This window comes from Artibeus jamaicensis, unplaced genomic scaffold, assembly GCF_021234435.1.
Source record: "Artibeus jamaicensis isolate MK-2021 breed Jamaican fruit bat unplaced genomic scaffold, CSHL_Jam_final contig_373, whole genome shotgun sequence".
Classification (NCBI taxonomy): domain Eukaryota; kingdom Metazoa; phylum Chordata; class Mammalia; order Chiroptera; family Phyllostomidae; genus Artibeus; species Artibeus jamaicensis.
Genome location: NW_026521807.1, coordinates 3,753,371 through 3,771,564, shown reverse-complemented (window position 1 = coordinate 3,771,564; position 18,194 = coordinate 3,753,371). Strand labels below are relative to the sequence as shown.

The 18,194-nt window shown below is 38.7% G+C and overlaps 1 protein-coding gene across 2 annotated transcripts in view; it reads left to right on the top strand.

Annotated features, from left to right (window-relative positions):
• HOMER1 (homer scaffold protein 1) overlaps positions 1 to 18,194 on the top strand; it is a 112,819-nt gene that overhangs the window by 77,127 nt on the left and 17,498 nt on the right. For both annotated transcript variants that reach the window (XM_053664479.1, XM_037130784.2), the window contains exon 6: positions 17,954 to 18,110. In XM_053664479.1, coding sequence (XP_053520454.1) covers positions 17,954 to 18,110 — 157 coding nt within the window. The remainder of the gene's footprint in view (positions 1 to 17,953; positions 18,111 to 18,194) is intronic.

Here is an 18,194-nt window from a genome sequence, read left to right as displayed (position 1 = left end):
TGTGCCCTGACCAGGAATCAAACCAGCGACCTCTTGGTTTACAGGCCAGCAGTCAATCCACTGAGCCCACCAGCCAGGGCTGAACTTGGCTTCTTTCAGCTGTGCCACAAGTAGTGCTCCTTTAGGCAAATCACTTCATCTCTCTGACCTGGTTTCCTTATTCATTAAGTAATCTCTTTAAATAGAACATTCGAAAAAAGAGGTATTGTGTCCTGTGCTTTTGTATCATGTACACACGTAATTCAAATTGTTTCAATTCCTTCCCGATGACACTCTGGATTCAAAATATGGGATCCATCAGTTACTATTTTTCAACAATAGATTCAGTTGAAATGAGAACGCTAACATAGGAGATAACATTACATCATGATGTCCTTGAATGGATTATTATAATGGGATCAATTCTGAACTGTACTGCTGTCTAATAAGTAGACTTGTGGACTGCAGCCCATAATACTATTAAATCTTCTATACTTGTGAAATCTTACATACTTGCAAGTGGAGTTTAGTAGTATAAAATAAAATAACAGCAAACTGAAAGAAATTTTCTCTGTGTAGTGGCTATCTTTAAAACATGTTATCAACTAATAAAAACTGGGGAAGTCCAACATGCTGTTTTGAGGAAAAGTAAGATGTAAGAACTTAAGTAATACATTGCTGCATCTGGAAATAACAGTGTAGGCATTTAGCACTTCAAATGGTGGTGTTGATGTCTCACCTGGGAGTGACACCTTGCAGTCTAATGCGAATTATTGACTAATTGTAAAAAGAAAGAATTATACCCAGAAAGGCCAGGGAAGGAAACTCCTTGCTTTGAAATTCACTAAAGTTCACTGATACTGATTGAAAGATTATGTTTGTTCACTTTATCTTTCTTCCTCAAGAGATGATTTTGTAACTGTCCGTTTATTTCAGTGCAGAACTCTGAATGCTGGGCTCTGTGCACGATCTTTAGTACTTCTAAAGATTAGGTGCTATGGTGCAGATGGAAGTCTGCCCACTAAAGCTTAGGCCTAGAGGGGTGTGTCTTCACACCAATGTTTTTATAATTTTTATTTCTTATAGTTTTATCTGTACTTATTTTGTTTTATAATTGTCTCATGAGAAGTAGAACAGATACAATTTCCCTAGTTTTCAGGGAAAGAAAAACTGACATGTAAGGGGGTGAGAGAATCTTTCCAGAATCTATAAGATAACAGAATTAGAATTTGACTCTAACCCTTTAATTCTCTGCCCCATTCTTTCCCTAATTTATCTTAAAGAAATTTTAAGTCTCCATTTGGAGACCAAACTTAAAAAAATGTTACAAATCTTTAAATGTGCAGTTGAAATTCACAAATAAGTATTAGGTGTATAGGTGTTTAATTCATTTGGGTACATATTATGTATTTAGGTTAAGTCAACATGGTGATGTTGATTTTATAGTTACTAGCGTTGGCAGATTACTAGCATTGTAGTATGTACACACGTGTGTGTGTTGTATGGTCATAGTATTTCTGATTACATAGCTGCAAACAAAAGAATATTATTAGGGGATCTTACATTTGGATCATCTGTATGACTATAGCACACAGTAAACTTAGACATATGCTTTCTTTGCTTTTAGTCTGTTGATCTAGTGATACAGTCAAGACTACAGTATGGGTGTTTACTAAGTAGCTAGCTAATGGTTTTGTTTCTGCTTAGAGCTAACTTTCATGTTGCCAGAACTGTCATGGCATGAGTAAGCACTTAGAACACTTGTCCCAAGAATTCTCCAATTTGCATGTAAGGTTACGGCAACTCAACCACATCTAGAGGGGGTCTTGTAACAAGTCATTTCTTGGGAGGAGCAAGTTCAAACTTGCAAATAGCTTCAAAAGTATTTAGCAAAAGATGGTAATAGGGCCTGAATAGTTCAAAGAGTAGATTCAAAGTTTTATTTGAAGGTAAGGAGGTTAAACCCTGTAAACCAGTGATTCTTAAAATCACGTTCAGAGGCTGGGAGGCACAGTTTCTTTGTGGAGTGGTTTTATAAGCATGAATATGTGCATATGTAATCCCATGGCTTAGAGATTATTTATCAATTTATATGTGTAAAATCTCTATGAGCCACACACAAAAGCAATCAGTGGTCTGTCTAAGCATGACCAGCTGTTCCTGGCAGGTCCATTTTAATGCTCATTTACTGAAACTTATTTATCTTGCATGTCCGTGTGCCACAGTAAAGTGTGAGTGCCCTCGGGAGTTTGGCGAGGCACTAGACTGCATAAGCAGAATGACGGTGATCCATGACGATGGGAGGCAGTGATTTGTGGGTGCTCCGGAAGCCCCAGAGAGCCCTGGCTTTCTCCCTGGCTACTTCACCACTCTCATCTCATACTTACCTTTACACGCTTGGACATGTCCAAGTGCCAGGCATTGTGGATATGTCAGCGAACAAGAAAAACATCTCTGTTCTCACGGTGTTTAAACTTAAGTGGGGGAGCAAGAAAAATAATTAAATAAATACCTGCACAGTTGCTGTTGGGGAAAGTTTGAAAGAGGAGATCAAAGAGAGGGGGCAGGCGGGTGGTGGCGTAGCTGCGTCGAGGAGGAGGGGGCCTCCTTGAGGAGTCACACATCACTCGTCCTTCCTGAGAACAGAAGCAGGCCCAGGAGAGTGGGGAAGGGGCCCCCCAAGCATCTGCTTTGGCCCTGAAGCAGTCAGGTGTTCAGTGTCTTCATCTGGGGTCATGTTAGTGACAGTGGAGAAAAACTGTAGAGAAAGACAAGGATGGGAGAAATGAAAGGATTGTTCATTATGTAACTTTGAGAGCAGGGAGATAGGAAAAGTTAAAGATATTTCTAGTCCACTGCCTTGTAAGGCTTTTGAGTAGTAGCCATATTTACTCATTCTTGAATTCACATCATTTGGTAGGGTACTTGATACATAGTAAGTGCGTAATAAATATTTGTTGAATCAGGTGACTGGTTTAGTGTTCCTTATGTTGGATTTTTTTTCTTACATTTGGAGTAGAAGCTCTTTTGAGGATAGGGAAATGTCATATGCCTCAAAATACTAGACACGTAAAAGAAGATAAATACTGTTGATGTATCACTGATTGCTTGAATTGAGTTCAGAAATTACACAAACAGATAGGCTGATTAGTTAGCTAATCACCACCAAAATGCTAGTGTCACATGACTAAATAAATTGTAAATGCAGGTCACATTGCACTGATATAAAGTGAACTTACACTTCCCTGATTCTGTCTTCCTTCTTCAAATAGAACCTAACAGCCAAGGTATATAAATGCCCAAATTTTATAGAATTTGTCATATGGTTCTCAATTGCTAAAAATTTTTAAAAAGAGGTACTTATGACTGTTTTGAACCCAGAACATCACTTAGCACTGTCACAATCACTTATGAACAGTGTTAAGTCATATCAGTAAATGGAATCTAAACTAAGTTTTTCTTCCTACTTGAATTTCTCTATTCACTTTTATCAAAAAATGCATTTGACAGAGTAATTTAACTATACTCTCAAAGGATTCACATTTTTAAGTTGCTTATGAAGATAACCACAAATCATGTCATTTTCATATAGTTCTTAAACTGAGCGGGGCAACTAGCTGTAGCTTTCTAGACCTATATTTACATACAGTTTCTCTGAAGTCCTTCATTCCAGCTTTATTGAGATAAAATGATCCCATGTTTTGCTGTGTATAATGTGTACTTTTTTGCCCAAATTTTTGAAAGAAAAATAAGGGTACACATTATACATGGGGATAATGATTACATGCCATGGATATAGTCATTCCTTGTATAATGCGCACAAATGTGGGTGTGTGTTACACACAGGAGTACATTACACATGGCAGAATGTGGTCATTGGTATAGAACATTCTGTAAGTGTAAGATGTACAATGTGTTGATTTGATAGACTTATATATTGCAAAATGATTACTACCATACCATTAGCTAACACCTATGTCAAATCACATAATTACGTGGTAAGACCATTTAAGATCTACTGTCTTGGGAGATTTCAAGTACTGTTAACTTCATCAGCATGCTGTACACTAGATCCCCGGAACTCATCTTACAGCTGAAAGTTTGTGCTCTCTGACCGACATCTGGATCCCTTTTCCCTTTGCCTCTTGTAACCCCTTGTCGCCTCTCGTAGTCTCTGTTTCTGTGGATTTGGGCTTTTTAGATTCCACCTCTAAGTGCTCTCAGCCAGCATTTGCTTTTCCTCTGTCTGACTTACTTCATTTAGCATGATGCCCTCGATGACCCTTCGCGTCGTCTCAAATAGCAGAATGTTCTTTCTCATGGCTGAATAATATTCCTTTGTGTATCTATACCACATCCTTATCACCATTAACACACTTAGGTTGTTTCCATATGTATCAGCTATTGTGAATAATGCTGCAATGAACGTGGTCTTTGATTTGTTCACTATAAATCAGTAATAATCATGGAGATAAAATTTAACTAATTGTAAGGTGAAGGAAAAAGTCATCAGTCATTGCAAGCACGTGAGAAAAAAGACATTGCAGTTAAGTTGGGAAAACCTTAAGCAGCAGTTATGTGCAAGACAGAAAGTCCCCACCCACTACAGCATTTGGATTTAGGAGTTTGGGTTAAGTAGTTTTGCTGCTTAAGCTTGGGATAAGTGAAGCCCACTGGTCTTCAGGTCGTATGAGGGGGGACCCACAAAAAAAGCCAGAATTTATTTTTAAAAAATAATGTATTTACTCTTACATAAGTGACATTTAAACTTCCGTCACTTCCCAAGTACTCTCTATTTGATACAGTACACCTAACGAGACATTTTTGCCACTGCCCAAAACAGTTTTTGAATTTGTTGATTTTGATCTTTTTTAGTGCTTCTGCTGTTTTTTATTTCTTCCACATCAGCAAAACATTTCCCTTTCAGTACTCTCTTCATCTGAGAAAACAAAAAATAAGTTGTTTGGGTGAGATTCTGTGAATAGAGAGGGTAGGGCACAGAGGTCTTGCTGTTTTTGGTAAAAAAAAAACTACTGAACACTCAGTGCAGTGTGGGCAGGTGTGCTCATAAATCACCCATCATGAAATTGGCAAATATGCTGAGTCTTCAAAAGAATTCACTGTAGCTGAATGCAGCCTCTCACAACAACACCAGCTGGAACACCGATACAGATGGCTTCCTAGAACACTCACCTAGCTGGGGAAGTCTGTACTACAAGGGGCCCACCCTCTAGAAGATAAGTCTAGGGTCCCCTCTCATATGTGGTAGCTTCACACAAATAAAAACTCTTTCAAAGTCATATTACAAAAGAGGGTGTTAGATCAAGGGAAATAAAGCTTATGGGATGGATATGTTCAAATCTGCCAGCATTACTAGAAAACAGCACAAAGCAAATAGCCTGCTGGCAGAGATATCAGTGTATCATCTGCTATAAAGTGGTGACTCTTGCTGAACTAATCTTGAGCCAGTCTTCATCACCTTGGCCAGTGAAGTTGGTCTCGGAGTTATAACGGAGTTTGGCTTCCATCCAGGCTGATGGGGCAGGCTTTAGGAGGAAAGCCAAAAAGGTTCCTCTTGGTAACAGCCAACCAATCAGTAGTGAACTAAGCTATTATTAATTCTGAACTATCACTTACCATCTCCTCCTCCTTAAAGTTCATTCTGATCAGGGCCCTCACTTTGCATATTACTCACAGAGCTCGTGGATGCATTAAATAAATGAAGGTGGTGGTGATGATCTGCCACAACTAACAGACAGTACTAGTGGCAAGTAGAATATTGTTCGTACTATAACCAGCATTTGAGTAATTTGAAGTTATGTTTTTAGACTCTGGCCTTCTCTTTATTTTTTTTTTTTAAGATTTCGTTTATTTATTTTTAGAGGGGAAGAGAAGGAGAGAGGAAGAGAAATATGAATGTATGGTTGCCTCTTGTGCATCCCCTGCTGGGAACTGGCCTGTAACCCAGGCATGTGCCCTGACTGGGAATCGAACCACAATCCTCTGGTTCGCAGGCCTGTGTTCAATCCACTGAGCTACACCAGCCAGCGCTCTGGCCTTCTCTTTAAAAATGAAATGCAAAGGTTCTTTGAGTCTGAGTATAAATAATGGTCAATCAAATTATTGATTACAACTGGTTCCTGAAAGAATGAAAAATTTTCATGACAGGAAATTAGAAAACAGAGATTTTATTGTAAAATTATCCATGTATTTCTATCTAATTTTAGTTTTGTCAAAATCTCTGTTAATAGCAACTTTTACATTCTATCAATATTCAGAGTGCATTCTACTATCTTATTTATAATGTTACTATTTTTTAGCTATAAACAGTATAGCTAATATTTAGCTATAATATTTAGCTAAATATTGTGCTAAACAATTTTTAGGATAGATTTTCCTTAAGTGATCTATTTGCAAAGAGATAGAGGCACCTTAGCCTCCAAAATTAAATTCTGGATATGGACATATAAAAATATTCATTTTTGTCTTGAATAAACTACAATGATTATAGTGCTCTTACCCTGTAAATAAAAGGACAGGCTTCAAATTAATTGATTTTACTCTTTGCAAAAGATAGATGTATATTCATAAGAGATGAGAAACATAATTCTTCACTTGTTTAAGGCTGTTGCCCTGAAGACATCTCTGCAATAGGATAATGTAACATAATGCTCTGAATAAATTGCCAAAGAAAGTTTTTAGTCACTGATCAGTTTTTATTAAAGGGTAAACAACACAAATATTGACTTATATGAAGGTAGTAGATACATAATTCACAATATCACCATGAATAAATTTTTCTCACTTATGAACTAGCATGGTCTTTTTCTCTCTTTCCTTAGATCCCACACCCAACCCTCCATATTCACTGATGTAGGGAAAGTATGGTTAATATTAAAATATTTTAAATGCCTGTAACGTAGTTTGAGCCTCTCACAGTGAATATCGTTTGAGCAAGAAGTTGGTATCCACACCTCCTACCTTAGAATAGGCTGCTGTAAAGTTTCAAAGGGAATCTCCTTATCCATTTGAGATCATTGTGGCTAGGGACCTGCAGTAAGAGTAAAAAGCGGGGGAAGTGAAATTGGGACCTCCTGTGGATCCTTCATCTTTTATCTCCTTTCCTTGGTGACAGCTACCTTAAGGCGAAGACCCCAGGAGGTACTGTGCCACTCTGGCCGTGGGCATGGGAGGGGACGTTACAGTACAGAGCCATCTCCCGTGAGAGCTACTCTGTAGCATGGAGAAATGCTTCCGTCACTGCTGGGAGCAGTTATGGGAGTCAGGGAATTTCTGAAGGCCTCTCTAGTGGGTTTATGGGTCCCTCCATTTTAGTGAGTAAAAAGTGGGGTGACGCTAGACTTTTGGTGCCCTCTAAAATCAAATGGGAAACTGCCAGAAGGGCAGTATGTTTTTATGAGGTAAACATAATGTTGTTTAGATTCAAATTTCACCTTGCCTTCCCTCCTCTTACCATCAGAAATCAACCTTACCACTTTCATGAGAATCATTTGTGTTTACTTATTTTCTCATTCCATTAACTTGCTAAATTTACTCTAAAGTCTACTACAGCAAAGATTTAAACTTATTATAAATAATACATCTGTAGTACCTAAGGATGACGATAGAGTCCACTGAGTGCCCACCTGATGTGGGTTTAATTTAAATTACATCTATTTATGTACATCACTGATCGAAATATCTCCTTTAAAATATGTTAAGTCTTTTTAGCTTTTTCATATCTCACTGAAGATTCTTTCAAGATTCTTTACTGCCTGTGTGTTTGGAAGGTACTGACATTCGAGTGTGTACTATGTGCTTTCTTCACAGGCACTTTTATATGGGCTGTTTATTCCTCAGTCACTCAGTGGAGGTAGTTAATAGCAATCCTGATTTCAGAAATGAGGAAACAGGCCCAGTGAGGTCAGGTCACATGCCCAAGGTCTCATATCTAGCAAATGGCTGGAGCCATCATTCAAACCAAGTCAATAGACTTCCAAGTCTATGTGTTTTTAAAAAGTTGAGATATAATTGACATATAATGTCTTCATTATAAGTATACCTGAGCCTATATATTTTTTTAAAGTTTTTTTAAAAACTCTTACCAGAGGATGTGTTTATCAATTTCCGAGAGACAGGAAGGGAGGAGAAGGAGGAGAGAGAGAAACACCAGTATGAGGGGAACAGTGACCAGTCGCCTCCTGCACGTGCCCTGATGGGGGATCAAACCCACGGCCCAGACATGCACCCCAACCAGGGATCGAACCTGCAGCCTTTTTTGCTGTTTGGGGTAATACTCCAACCAACGGAGCTACCAGCCAGGGCCCTGAGCCTGTACTTTTAACCACTGCTTCACATATGGTTCTGGCTTAATGTATATATTCAACAATATCCTTAAAAATTGTTGTTGTTTGGTTACAGTTGTCCCCATTTCCCCCATTGCTCTTGCCTGCCCTGCCCGCCCTGCCCCCACACTCCGTCCTCCCCACCGCTGTCCTTGTCCACGTGTCCTTCATACCTGTTCCTTGACTTGACCCTTCCCCTTCTTTCCCCCGTTATTCCCCTCCCCCTCCCCTCTGGTCATTGTCAGTTTGTTCTTTATTTCCTCGATTCTTCACAACTTAGAAATTTCTATTTATAGACTGATAAAAGTGTTACACATTTTGAAGTTATTTGTTTCAGATTAACTTTATAACTTCCTCAGAACATTCGGTGATGTTTCATTTTCTTTACCAGAGTAAATTCTGTATTTTATCTGATTTCAGATGCTTTTGATAAAACACCATTTTTTTATATACTACCAAGAAAAAATATTGTCAATTAAACTGACTATAACAGCGTTTTCAGACTTACGCAGATAATAGATGTCAGTGTGTCTGTGGAACTACTTTTGTACATGGGTAATATATGTAAGATAAATGAGATGTTCAGTATTCAAATTAATAATTAAGATGTTTAATAGTTTCATCGTATTCAGAATCCAGCTCTTCTGATTGATGTTTTGACTGTTATGTCCACTTTTTTCAACCTAGTATCATGGCTATCAGAACACTGATGGTACAGTGTTTCTTTAAAAACTGCTTCCCTCTTGTGTCTGAGATTTTCTTCCAAACCACTGTTTATTAAAAGTTTTAGTACTTAAATCCCACTTCAGTTCGAAACACCGTGTTTCCAAGAATACGACCAAGTTATTTCCAGTTTACTACAGGGACTCTCTTTAAAATTATCAGCAAATGTATCTTTATCTGTTTACCTGTGGCCATCAGTTTCTGTGTTGTATGTTAATCCAGAGATGCAGGCTGTGTGCAAAGGTGATGGGTTGTGAGGCCAGCAGGGAAGGAATCTGATCTGGAAGTAAGACTTGGGAGAATATCAGGGCCTACGCTGCAAGCCTGCGTCAGAGGAGGCTAAGGAACAGAACACTGGGAACATCTGATAAGAGGACTTCAAGGATATGACAGTTAACCAGAAGAGTTGCCAAAATTTCAGTAAGCTGAGAGAGACACCTTGTTAAGCATTTAGGCAAATTAAAGCTTTTAGCTATATCTAGGAGAAAAATCCTTTCACGTACTTGGCTATTTGCCTGGCAGGACCTGAAATCCCTACCCACTGAAGTTCTTTTGATGAAAAAATACTGACTATAAACAGTGCATAGTTACTTTGCTTTCATTTAAAAGGTAGTTCCTTCCTTTAAAAGGGTAACTGAAATCATATTAAGAAACACAGATTTAGACCCTAAACTATTGAAGAGAGCGTTAGTTCCGAAGTGGGACTAGGCTGGGGCCAGCGAGCCGGCGTGAGGGCTCCCAGCCCAGAAAGTGGCACACGAGTGCGTCGAAACCCAGGTTGGCTGCTTCCGCGTTCTCAGCTGTGGGCAGGAGTGATGAGAAACCAACAGGCACATGGTGAGACAAGGCAGTATTGTGAGGGGCTTGCGAGTCATCCTCTGCCTTTCATAGTTAGGGAGTGACCTCACCATCAACACTGAGGGTAATGTCCAGAAGGAAGCCTGCTGTAGTCTATTTTTAAGTCCTCTTTCAGAAGCATATCTGGGTATTTTTCTCGGTTTTACATAATTAACATGCTTAGGAAGTACATGCAAGGGGCTCCCATTCTAGAGACCAGTGGTGGATCTTGGCTCCTGGCGACATGGAGGAGGGGCAGCCCTTCCTAAATTCTGTGACTGACCGTCAGCGCGCAAGGTTTACCCCACAGGACAAATGAGTGCATTGCTCATGCCCTAGATTCTCAATTCTATTAGCTGGTCTAACTCCTTGTTAGATGGCACTTTTGAAGCACCCTTTCTTCTAGATATTACATATCTAGAAGATTTGTTAAATTTGCTAATTTAACAAAGTTTACTCCTTTCTTGCAGAACTTTGACTTTAGATAAAGGAAAAATGTAAAATTGCAGCTTAAGGAACCTTTGAAATAATGTTTTTGGAATGTTTTTGAACTCCTTCAGCTGGCTTCTAGGTCTGAAGAGCCAACAGGAAACCAGCTGGTCCTGGTTTGAAGGGCAATTTTACCAACTAGTCACGAGAATAAAGAATTATTTTGCCCTTATTCCAGCATTCAGACATGAGATCATAGTGGTACTTCAAAATATCTCTGACTCACTGGTGTCTCCGGCTGAACATTTTAGGTGTTTCTTTGTAAGCTGTTTATTTAATATGAAACTGTCAGAACTGTACCTGTAAAAAAGGACCCAGTTAGCACCCCAGTGTTTTAAACAATACTCCTGAAACGTTAAGATACTGACTTAAAATTTTGGTATCAGAATTAACCCCAAGGTATTAATTACTGCTAAAAATTAGTCTAATGGGGGAGGAAGGTGATATCCATCCAGAGTTGTAGATTAAAGAAAGGAACATTGTTTCTTCAAAACTGCAAAAATGTGCTAAGCGTGTAGAGCTGTAACGTTGTACACAGGTGCTGAACACATCGGAGACAATGGCTCGCAGAACTTCCTTCCGTAATTGTGCAGAGTGTACGTCGTTATTCCTGTTTTACAGATGAGAACACCAAGTCACACAGCTAACAAATGACAGGATAGGAATTTAAAATTAGGTTTTTCAGTTCTGAAAGCTGTATATTCTTAATTTTCATTAAACTTTGGAAAACATTTTTCTTAATTGTTCTCTTAATTATTTTGTCTGTTCAAAGTCCCTTGAGAAGCCATATGCATTTTAGGATGGACTTTTCTGTTTCTCCCAAAACACTGTTGGGATTTAGATAGGGATCACATTGAATCTGTAGATCACTCCAGGTTGTATTCCATATTCCATCTTTACAATATAAACTTTCCAGTCCATGTACATGGTATACCTTTCTGTTTATTCCTGCCTTCTTTAATTTTATTCAGCAACATTTTATAGTTTTTAGTGTACACGTCGTTCACCTCCTTGGTTAGGTTTCTCTTTCTCTCTTTTTTTTTTAAGGTTTTATTTATTTATTCCTAGAGAGAGGGGAAAGAAGGGAGAGAGGGAGGGAAACATCAGCGTGAGAGAGAAACATTGATCAGTTGCTCTTGCGTGCCCCCTACTGACCGCAGCTGCCCCCAACCAGGGATCTGGCCCACCACCCAGGCATGTGCCCTGACCAGACCAGGAATTGAACTGGCGAACCAGCGACCTTTCAGTTCACTGGATAGTACCCAGCCCACTGAACTACACCAGTCAGAGTCAGAGTGGTTAAGTTTATTCTTGAGTAGTTTATTCTATGTGTGTGGTGCTATTGTAAATGAAATTGCTTCTTAAATTTTCTTTTTAAATTTTAGATTGTTCAGTATGTATAGAATTGCTACTGGTTTTTGTGTGAGCTGATTTTCTATCTGGCAACATTTCTGGACTCATTTGCCAGTTTTTAAATTTTATTTATTTATTTTTAGAGAGGGGAAGGGAGAGACACATCAATGTATGGTTGCTTCTCATGCACCCCCTACTGGGGACCCAGCCTGCAACCCTGGCATGTGCCCTGACTGGGGTGTACCAGAGACCCTTTGGTTCGCAAGCCGGCACTGAGTCCACTGAGCCATACCAGCCAGGGCTCATTTGTCAGTTTTAACTGTGTGTGTGTGTGTGTGTGTGTGTGTGTGTGTGTGTGTGTGTGTGTGTGTGTGAAATCTTTAGCGTTTTCTACATACAGATCATGCCCTGTGCAAACAGATCATTTTAGTTCTTCCTTTCCAATTTGGGTGACTTTTATTTCTTTTAATTGCCTAAGCGGTCTGGCTAGGACTTTCAGTACTACGTTGAATTTAAAGTGGCAGAAGCCCGCATCCTCATCTTGTATCTGATCTCAGAGGAAATGCTCCAGTGTTCACCTTTGAGTCTGATGTAAGCTCTGTGCGTTTCATGTATGACTTTCTTTATGTTGAGGTAATTTGCTCCTATTCCTAATGTGAGTGTTTTTATCACAAAAGGGTGTTGAATGTTGTCAGATGCTTTTTCTGTATCAGTCGATATGATCATTTTTTCTTTTATTCAGTTATACAGTCTATTACATTGATTATGATATGTTGATCCATCCATGCACTGCAGAATCTTTTCATTTTTTTGATTTTTATGAAATCGTTTTTATCACTTTTTGTTTAATAAATCATGCTTTTGATGTTGTGTATCTAAAGAATTTGTGCCTAACAAAAGGTCACAAAGATTTTCCTCTGTGGTCTTCCAAAGATTTTACATTTTTATATTTTGAGTTTATTTTTGTATAGGATTTTTTATATGAGTCAAAATTCTTCTTTTTTTCCTCTTTTTTAGCTGCGGTCGTTCAGTTGTTTCACCACCAGTTGCTTAAAAAGACTATTCTTTCTCCTTTGAATTGCCCTGGACCTTTTATAATTATCTTTAATCATTTCCGGTACTTTTATACCTTTGTGGACATTCAAGTTTCTATCATATCATATTTTCATCTTAATAACTTGAATGTTTCTTACAGTACATGTCTCCTGGTAATGAGTTTTCGCAGCTTTTGTTTGTCTGAAAAGCCCTTTATTTCGCCCACATTTAGAGAGATATTTTCCTCGAGTGTGGAATTCCCTCCAGCACCGTTGCTTCATTGCTACCACACTGCTTAGTTTGTGATGAAAACGCTAATGTTTTTGAGCTTTTTGGGTCTGTAGTTTAATGTCATATATTTTTTTTAATTTTCAGTCATTAGCTCTTCAAATGCTTTTTTCTGCCCTCTTCTCCCTCCTCCTGGGAATCCAGTCAGACTCATTACACAGTTCAATGTCTGCTGTCCCACGGCGTGGGTACCCTGTTTCTTTTTTTACGGTTTTTTTTTTTTTGCTTTGTATTTCAATTTGGATAATTTATATTGGCAGGTTTTCAAATTCACTGACTTTTATGCAGCCATGTCAAGCATTCTTCATCTCTTTTATCATGTTTTGTTTTGCTTTTTCCTGACATTTCTACTTGCCTGTTACATTTTCCATTTTTTCGCTGAAATTCTCCAGTGATGACGCCTGTGTCCTTTTTCCACTTAAACCTTTAACATTTCACATAGCTATTTTACATTCCTTTTCCACGTATGTGACGTCAGTGTCATCTCTGAGTATGACTCGGGATTGCTTTCTCTCTTGACATAGATTTTTTTCTTTTTCTTTCTGGTTTCTTTTGTAATTTTTTTATTGAATGTTAAATGTAAGGCATTCGATAAAGGTAAATACTGTTTATTATTTACAGTAAAGTTAAATAGTATTTACTCCTGAAAATTTACTGCCTGACTCTTCTGCTAGGCTGTCAGTATGAGGGTTAAGCCAGTCTACACTGGGGTTGACCTGGATTTGGAGTTTGTTATTTCTGTGGTCACCATGAGTACATCACAGGCTTTAAACTCCTCAAGCATTATTTTTTGCTTAGAGTTAGGGCTGGATTGCTAGACAGTTTACTCCTTGTTTCTGTTCCATCCTCCGCTTTTGGTCTCTTCTATGTACCTTTTCCTTAGAGGGGATCTGCCATTACACTCTTGACCTTCCTTAAGTAGAAGGCTGCGATCAGCTTGGCAGGAGGGGACAGGATGAGAGTTCTCTGTTTTTCTTGTCCACCCTCATTCTTGGGCAGACCCCGTGTCCCAGGGTATCGGGGAGGAGGCTGTCTCCATGATCCTCTTCCTCCCCCAGTGGCAGGAGAATTCAGCCTTGTACAGCTGAGGCTCTTGTCCAGGACTTTCCTGCCCCATCTCCCAAGGTTAGAGACCTCTAATAGTCTGAGACCAGGACTGTGTTCTGTTTCTCACATGGGTTATGGCGTTTTATTCTCCTGCTTTTCCCTCCGTTGTAACAGGTCTTCGCCTGTGCCTGGGAGGGTGGGAGGCCGGGGTGACAAGATTTGCTGTCCTCCCAGAGGCCTAAGGACCTTTTTTTCCTGTAGCGAAGAAGGAGCCTGGCCACGCTCTGTGCCTTTCCCGTAGTGGTAGACACTCTCCTCATCCAGGGATTCCTGGAGATTCTGTCCCTGCGGAGTTTGCGGCCTGGAAAAGTTTTCCAAATCTTATCTGTATGGGTTTTTATGGAGGCTGTTATACATAGACATGGTCGATTCTATTATTGGCCATTGGTGATTGATTCACTCTTCAGACTGTCTCCCCTTCCCAGAAATCTGGGGATGGCACTAAAAGTTCCATCTCTCTGTCTTATCACAAAAACTCTCTCTTGTGACAACTCTCTTTTGTCACAAAAAAAATGCTCTCATTGCTCCCATGGTTTAGGAAACCCTAAGGGTTTGGGGAGCTGTGAGCCAGGAACCATGGACAAAGACCAAAATACATATTTATTATCAATCACAATATCTCAGATACATGGTGTGGATTTTTTTTTTTGAAGCTGTATGTATTAGTTTGCTTGCTAGGACTGCCCTGACAAATATCACAGACTCAGTAGTTTAAACAGTAGAAATTTATTTTCTCACGATTTGGAGGCTAGAAGTCTCAGAGCATCTTGATGTTGACGGGTTTTTGTTTTTTTCCTCTGAGGCCTCTCCTTGCCTGGCTGGTGCTGTCTTCTTCCAGAGTCTTCTCATAATCTTCCTCTGCACTTGTCTGTGTCCTGATCTCCTCTTCTTATCAGGACACCACTCACTGGAATAGGGCCCACCCTAATGACCCCTAAATTACCTCTTTTAAGACTTTATCTTCAGCCCTGGCTGGTGTGGCTCAGTGGGTTAAACACCAGGCCTGAGAGTCCCAGTGTTGCTGGTTCAATTCCCTGTCAGGGTACATTGCCTGGGTCGTGCACCAGGTCCCCAGTAGGGTACAACCACATGTTGATGCTTCTCTTCCTCTCTGTTCCCCTCTGTCTAAAAACAAATAAATAAACTCTTTAAAAAGAGACTTTATCTCCAAATGTAGTCATAGCCTAAGATACTGGGGTTAGAACTTGAGCGTGTGAATTTGGGGGGCCAGGGAGATGATACAAGTCGGCCCATAACACGTAGAACTAAAAAGCAGTCGGAGATGTAGAGATCATGTAAGACAGTGCTATCCAGGGGAACGATCTGTGATGTTGGAAAGTTCTCTCTGTCTTTGACGTCCAGTGTGGTAGCGCGAGCCTTGTGTGAGCACTGAGTACCTGAATGTGCCCAGTGGGGCTGAGAAGCTGAGTTTTTAACTTTAATTTCGAGCAATTTAAATTAAAATGACCACATGCAATTAGTGGCTAACATTTGGAAATTGCAGATCTTGATTAATCCATTTATGTGACATATCAAGAACTGAGATCAAAGTGGTTGACAGACTAGTCTATCACATAAGCGATTATCAAAAGATTATACAGATAATTACGGCAACAAAGTGAAGGAGGCGGAGTTCTCAACTTTTTAATGGACTTTGCTCTTTATAGCATATTAAAAAAAGATCTAGAGAAATAAGATGCAAAACACTGTGTTTTTGTTCTTTTTTCTGCTATAAAGACATGGTAATCTTAGTTTATAATGGCAAAACTTTTGACAAGTGGATTTTAGAAATAAATATTCAAAATTATTTTTATTTAATTTTAAGGCATTTTATATATGTACATATTAAATGTTTAAATTAGTTCAATGAAATTTTTGTTGTCAGATTGAAGGGTCCATTTAACTAAAACTCATCTCTGTAGCAGATAAAATCACCACATCTGGAGGCGATTTTAACAAATCTATAATTTAGTTAGAGCAGGTGAATCAGTGCAAGATTTGCTCAGAAAGTTTGAATCTGGAAAATCATTCCACAAAATAAGAACCAGAAAGAACTTTATTTTTAAGGATAGAAATGGATTGTTAAATTAATAGCTTAACTAATTGTTTGGTTCTGTTCTTTCATGTTCTGATGACATTTTCTTAGTGAAGTTTAGAAAATTTTTACTTTTTATTTTAAACTAATTTTAGACATATAAAAATTTACAAAATATACAAAGAATTCCCATATAACTTCTCACCCAGCTTCCCTTAATGTTAACATCTTCCATAACCATAGCATAATTATCTCACCAGGAAATTAAATTGATACAATACTACTAACTAAGCCACAGATAATCGGTTTTCAGTAATGTCCCTTTTTTTGTTCTGGAGCCTATCCAGGGTCCAATATTGCATTTAATTATTCCTTCTTAGTTTCCTCCATTCTATTTCTCAGTCTTATCTCTTCTTGTCACTTTTGAAGAGTACCAGTCAGTTTTGTAAAATGTTTCTCAGTTTGGGTTTATAGAATGTCTTCTCATAATTAGGATGAGAGTTATGCGTTTTTGGCAAGAAGAACACAGAAATGATCTCATAATGCTGGTATGTCTTACTATTCATGATAAGATTTAGAAGTCTTGATGATAGAAACTGTGCTTCCTTTTATCTGATATATATTAAAATTGCTATAAAATATCAGCCCATCAAAGCATTTGTTCTATGATGCAAAGGACATCAAAAATGAAATATGATTAAAGAAAGCTATTATCACTAGATATTTAATGAGGTTAGTATAATTTCACTAATAGGAATAAACTGTTCAATAATGAGAAAGAGAAACCACCGTATTCCTTCAAATGAGGCAATTCTTTCTTCATTATAAAGTTAAGAAAGTAATTATCAAGAGGGGGGCTCTCCAGCTAGTAGAATTGTCTTTGTAATAGAAAATCGTCTTGGTTGAAATACTTAACTTTGGGTAACTTATAAAGTAGGACATTAAATAGGGAAAAGGGTGATTGCTTTAAGTTTTGTTCTATCAGTGACACTGGAATTCTGTCAGAAATGAACTTCATAGTTTCTAGGTCTGACCTGTTATGTGACCCAAAATCAATTTATTGCAGTAATTTTTTTGTGTTTTGGGCATTTAAAAATTCTGAATAAGATGAAATAAATCAACAGTAATTTTAAATACTATATTACATGTTGAAACATGCCCATATGTTTTATGTGAGGAAATGAAATTGTACTTCAGTCTATGATGCTCTTTAAACGTATAGTACAGCCCTGGCTGGTGTGGCTCAGTGTGGGCCTGTGAATCAAGGGGTTGCTGGTTCGATTCCCAGTCAAGGCACATGCCTGGGTTGTGGGCCAGGTCCCCAGTAGGGGGCTCGTGAGAAGCAACCACACACTGATGTTTCTCTCCCTCTTTCTCCCTCCCTTCTCCTCTCTCTAAAAATAAATGAATAAAATCTTTAATAGTATATAGTACATTGTTAGGCTTTGTTTATGGATATTTTTCAGCATATAATGTTTATTCTTCAAAAGAGAATGAGTAGAAACTCCTCTGTAGATACTTGTATCTGGCATTGTGAACAGAACTTTTCCATACTAAGGCTACTACTTTGGAACTTTTTATATTCCTTCACTTGCTAGGTTTTCTTCCCTAGGAACATTTCAGTGAAATATTTGTGTTTTTATTCTTCTTGGGTTGTTTTTGCAATATTCATGGACTGTAAACCAAATGATAGAACTGAGTACCACTGTCCATTCAATATAATAATATTCAGTGTAATAGATAGAGTTTTCTTTTATTTCAGTTCAGCAATCAGCAAACATTGGGAGGCTGAACTGGCTACCCTCAAAGGAAATAATGCCAAACTCACGGCAGCCCTGCTGGAGTCCACTGCCAACGTGAAGCAATGGAAACAGCAACTGGCTGCGTATCAGGAGGAAGCAGAGCGTCTGCACAAGCGGGTGAGTCCAGGCCCGATGTCCGTGGGGTGATGGCTGGCCAGTATCTTTGATCAGAGGAAACTCATGGGTAGGCTCGGCACAGGG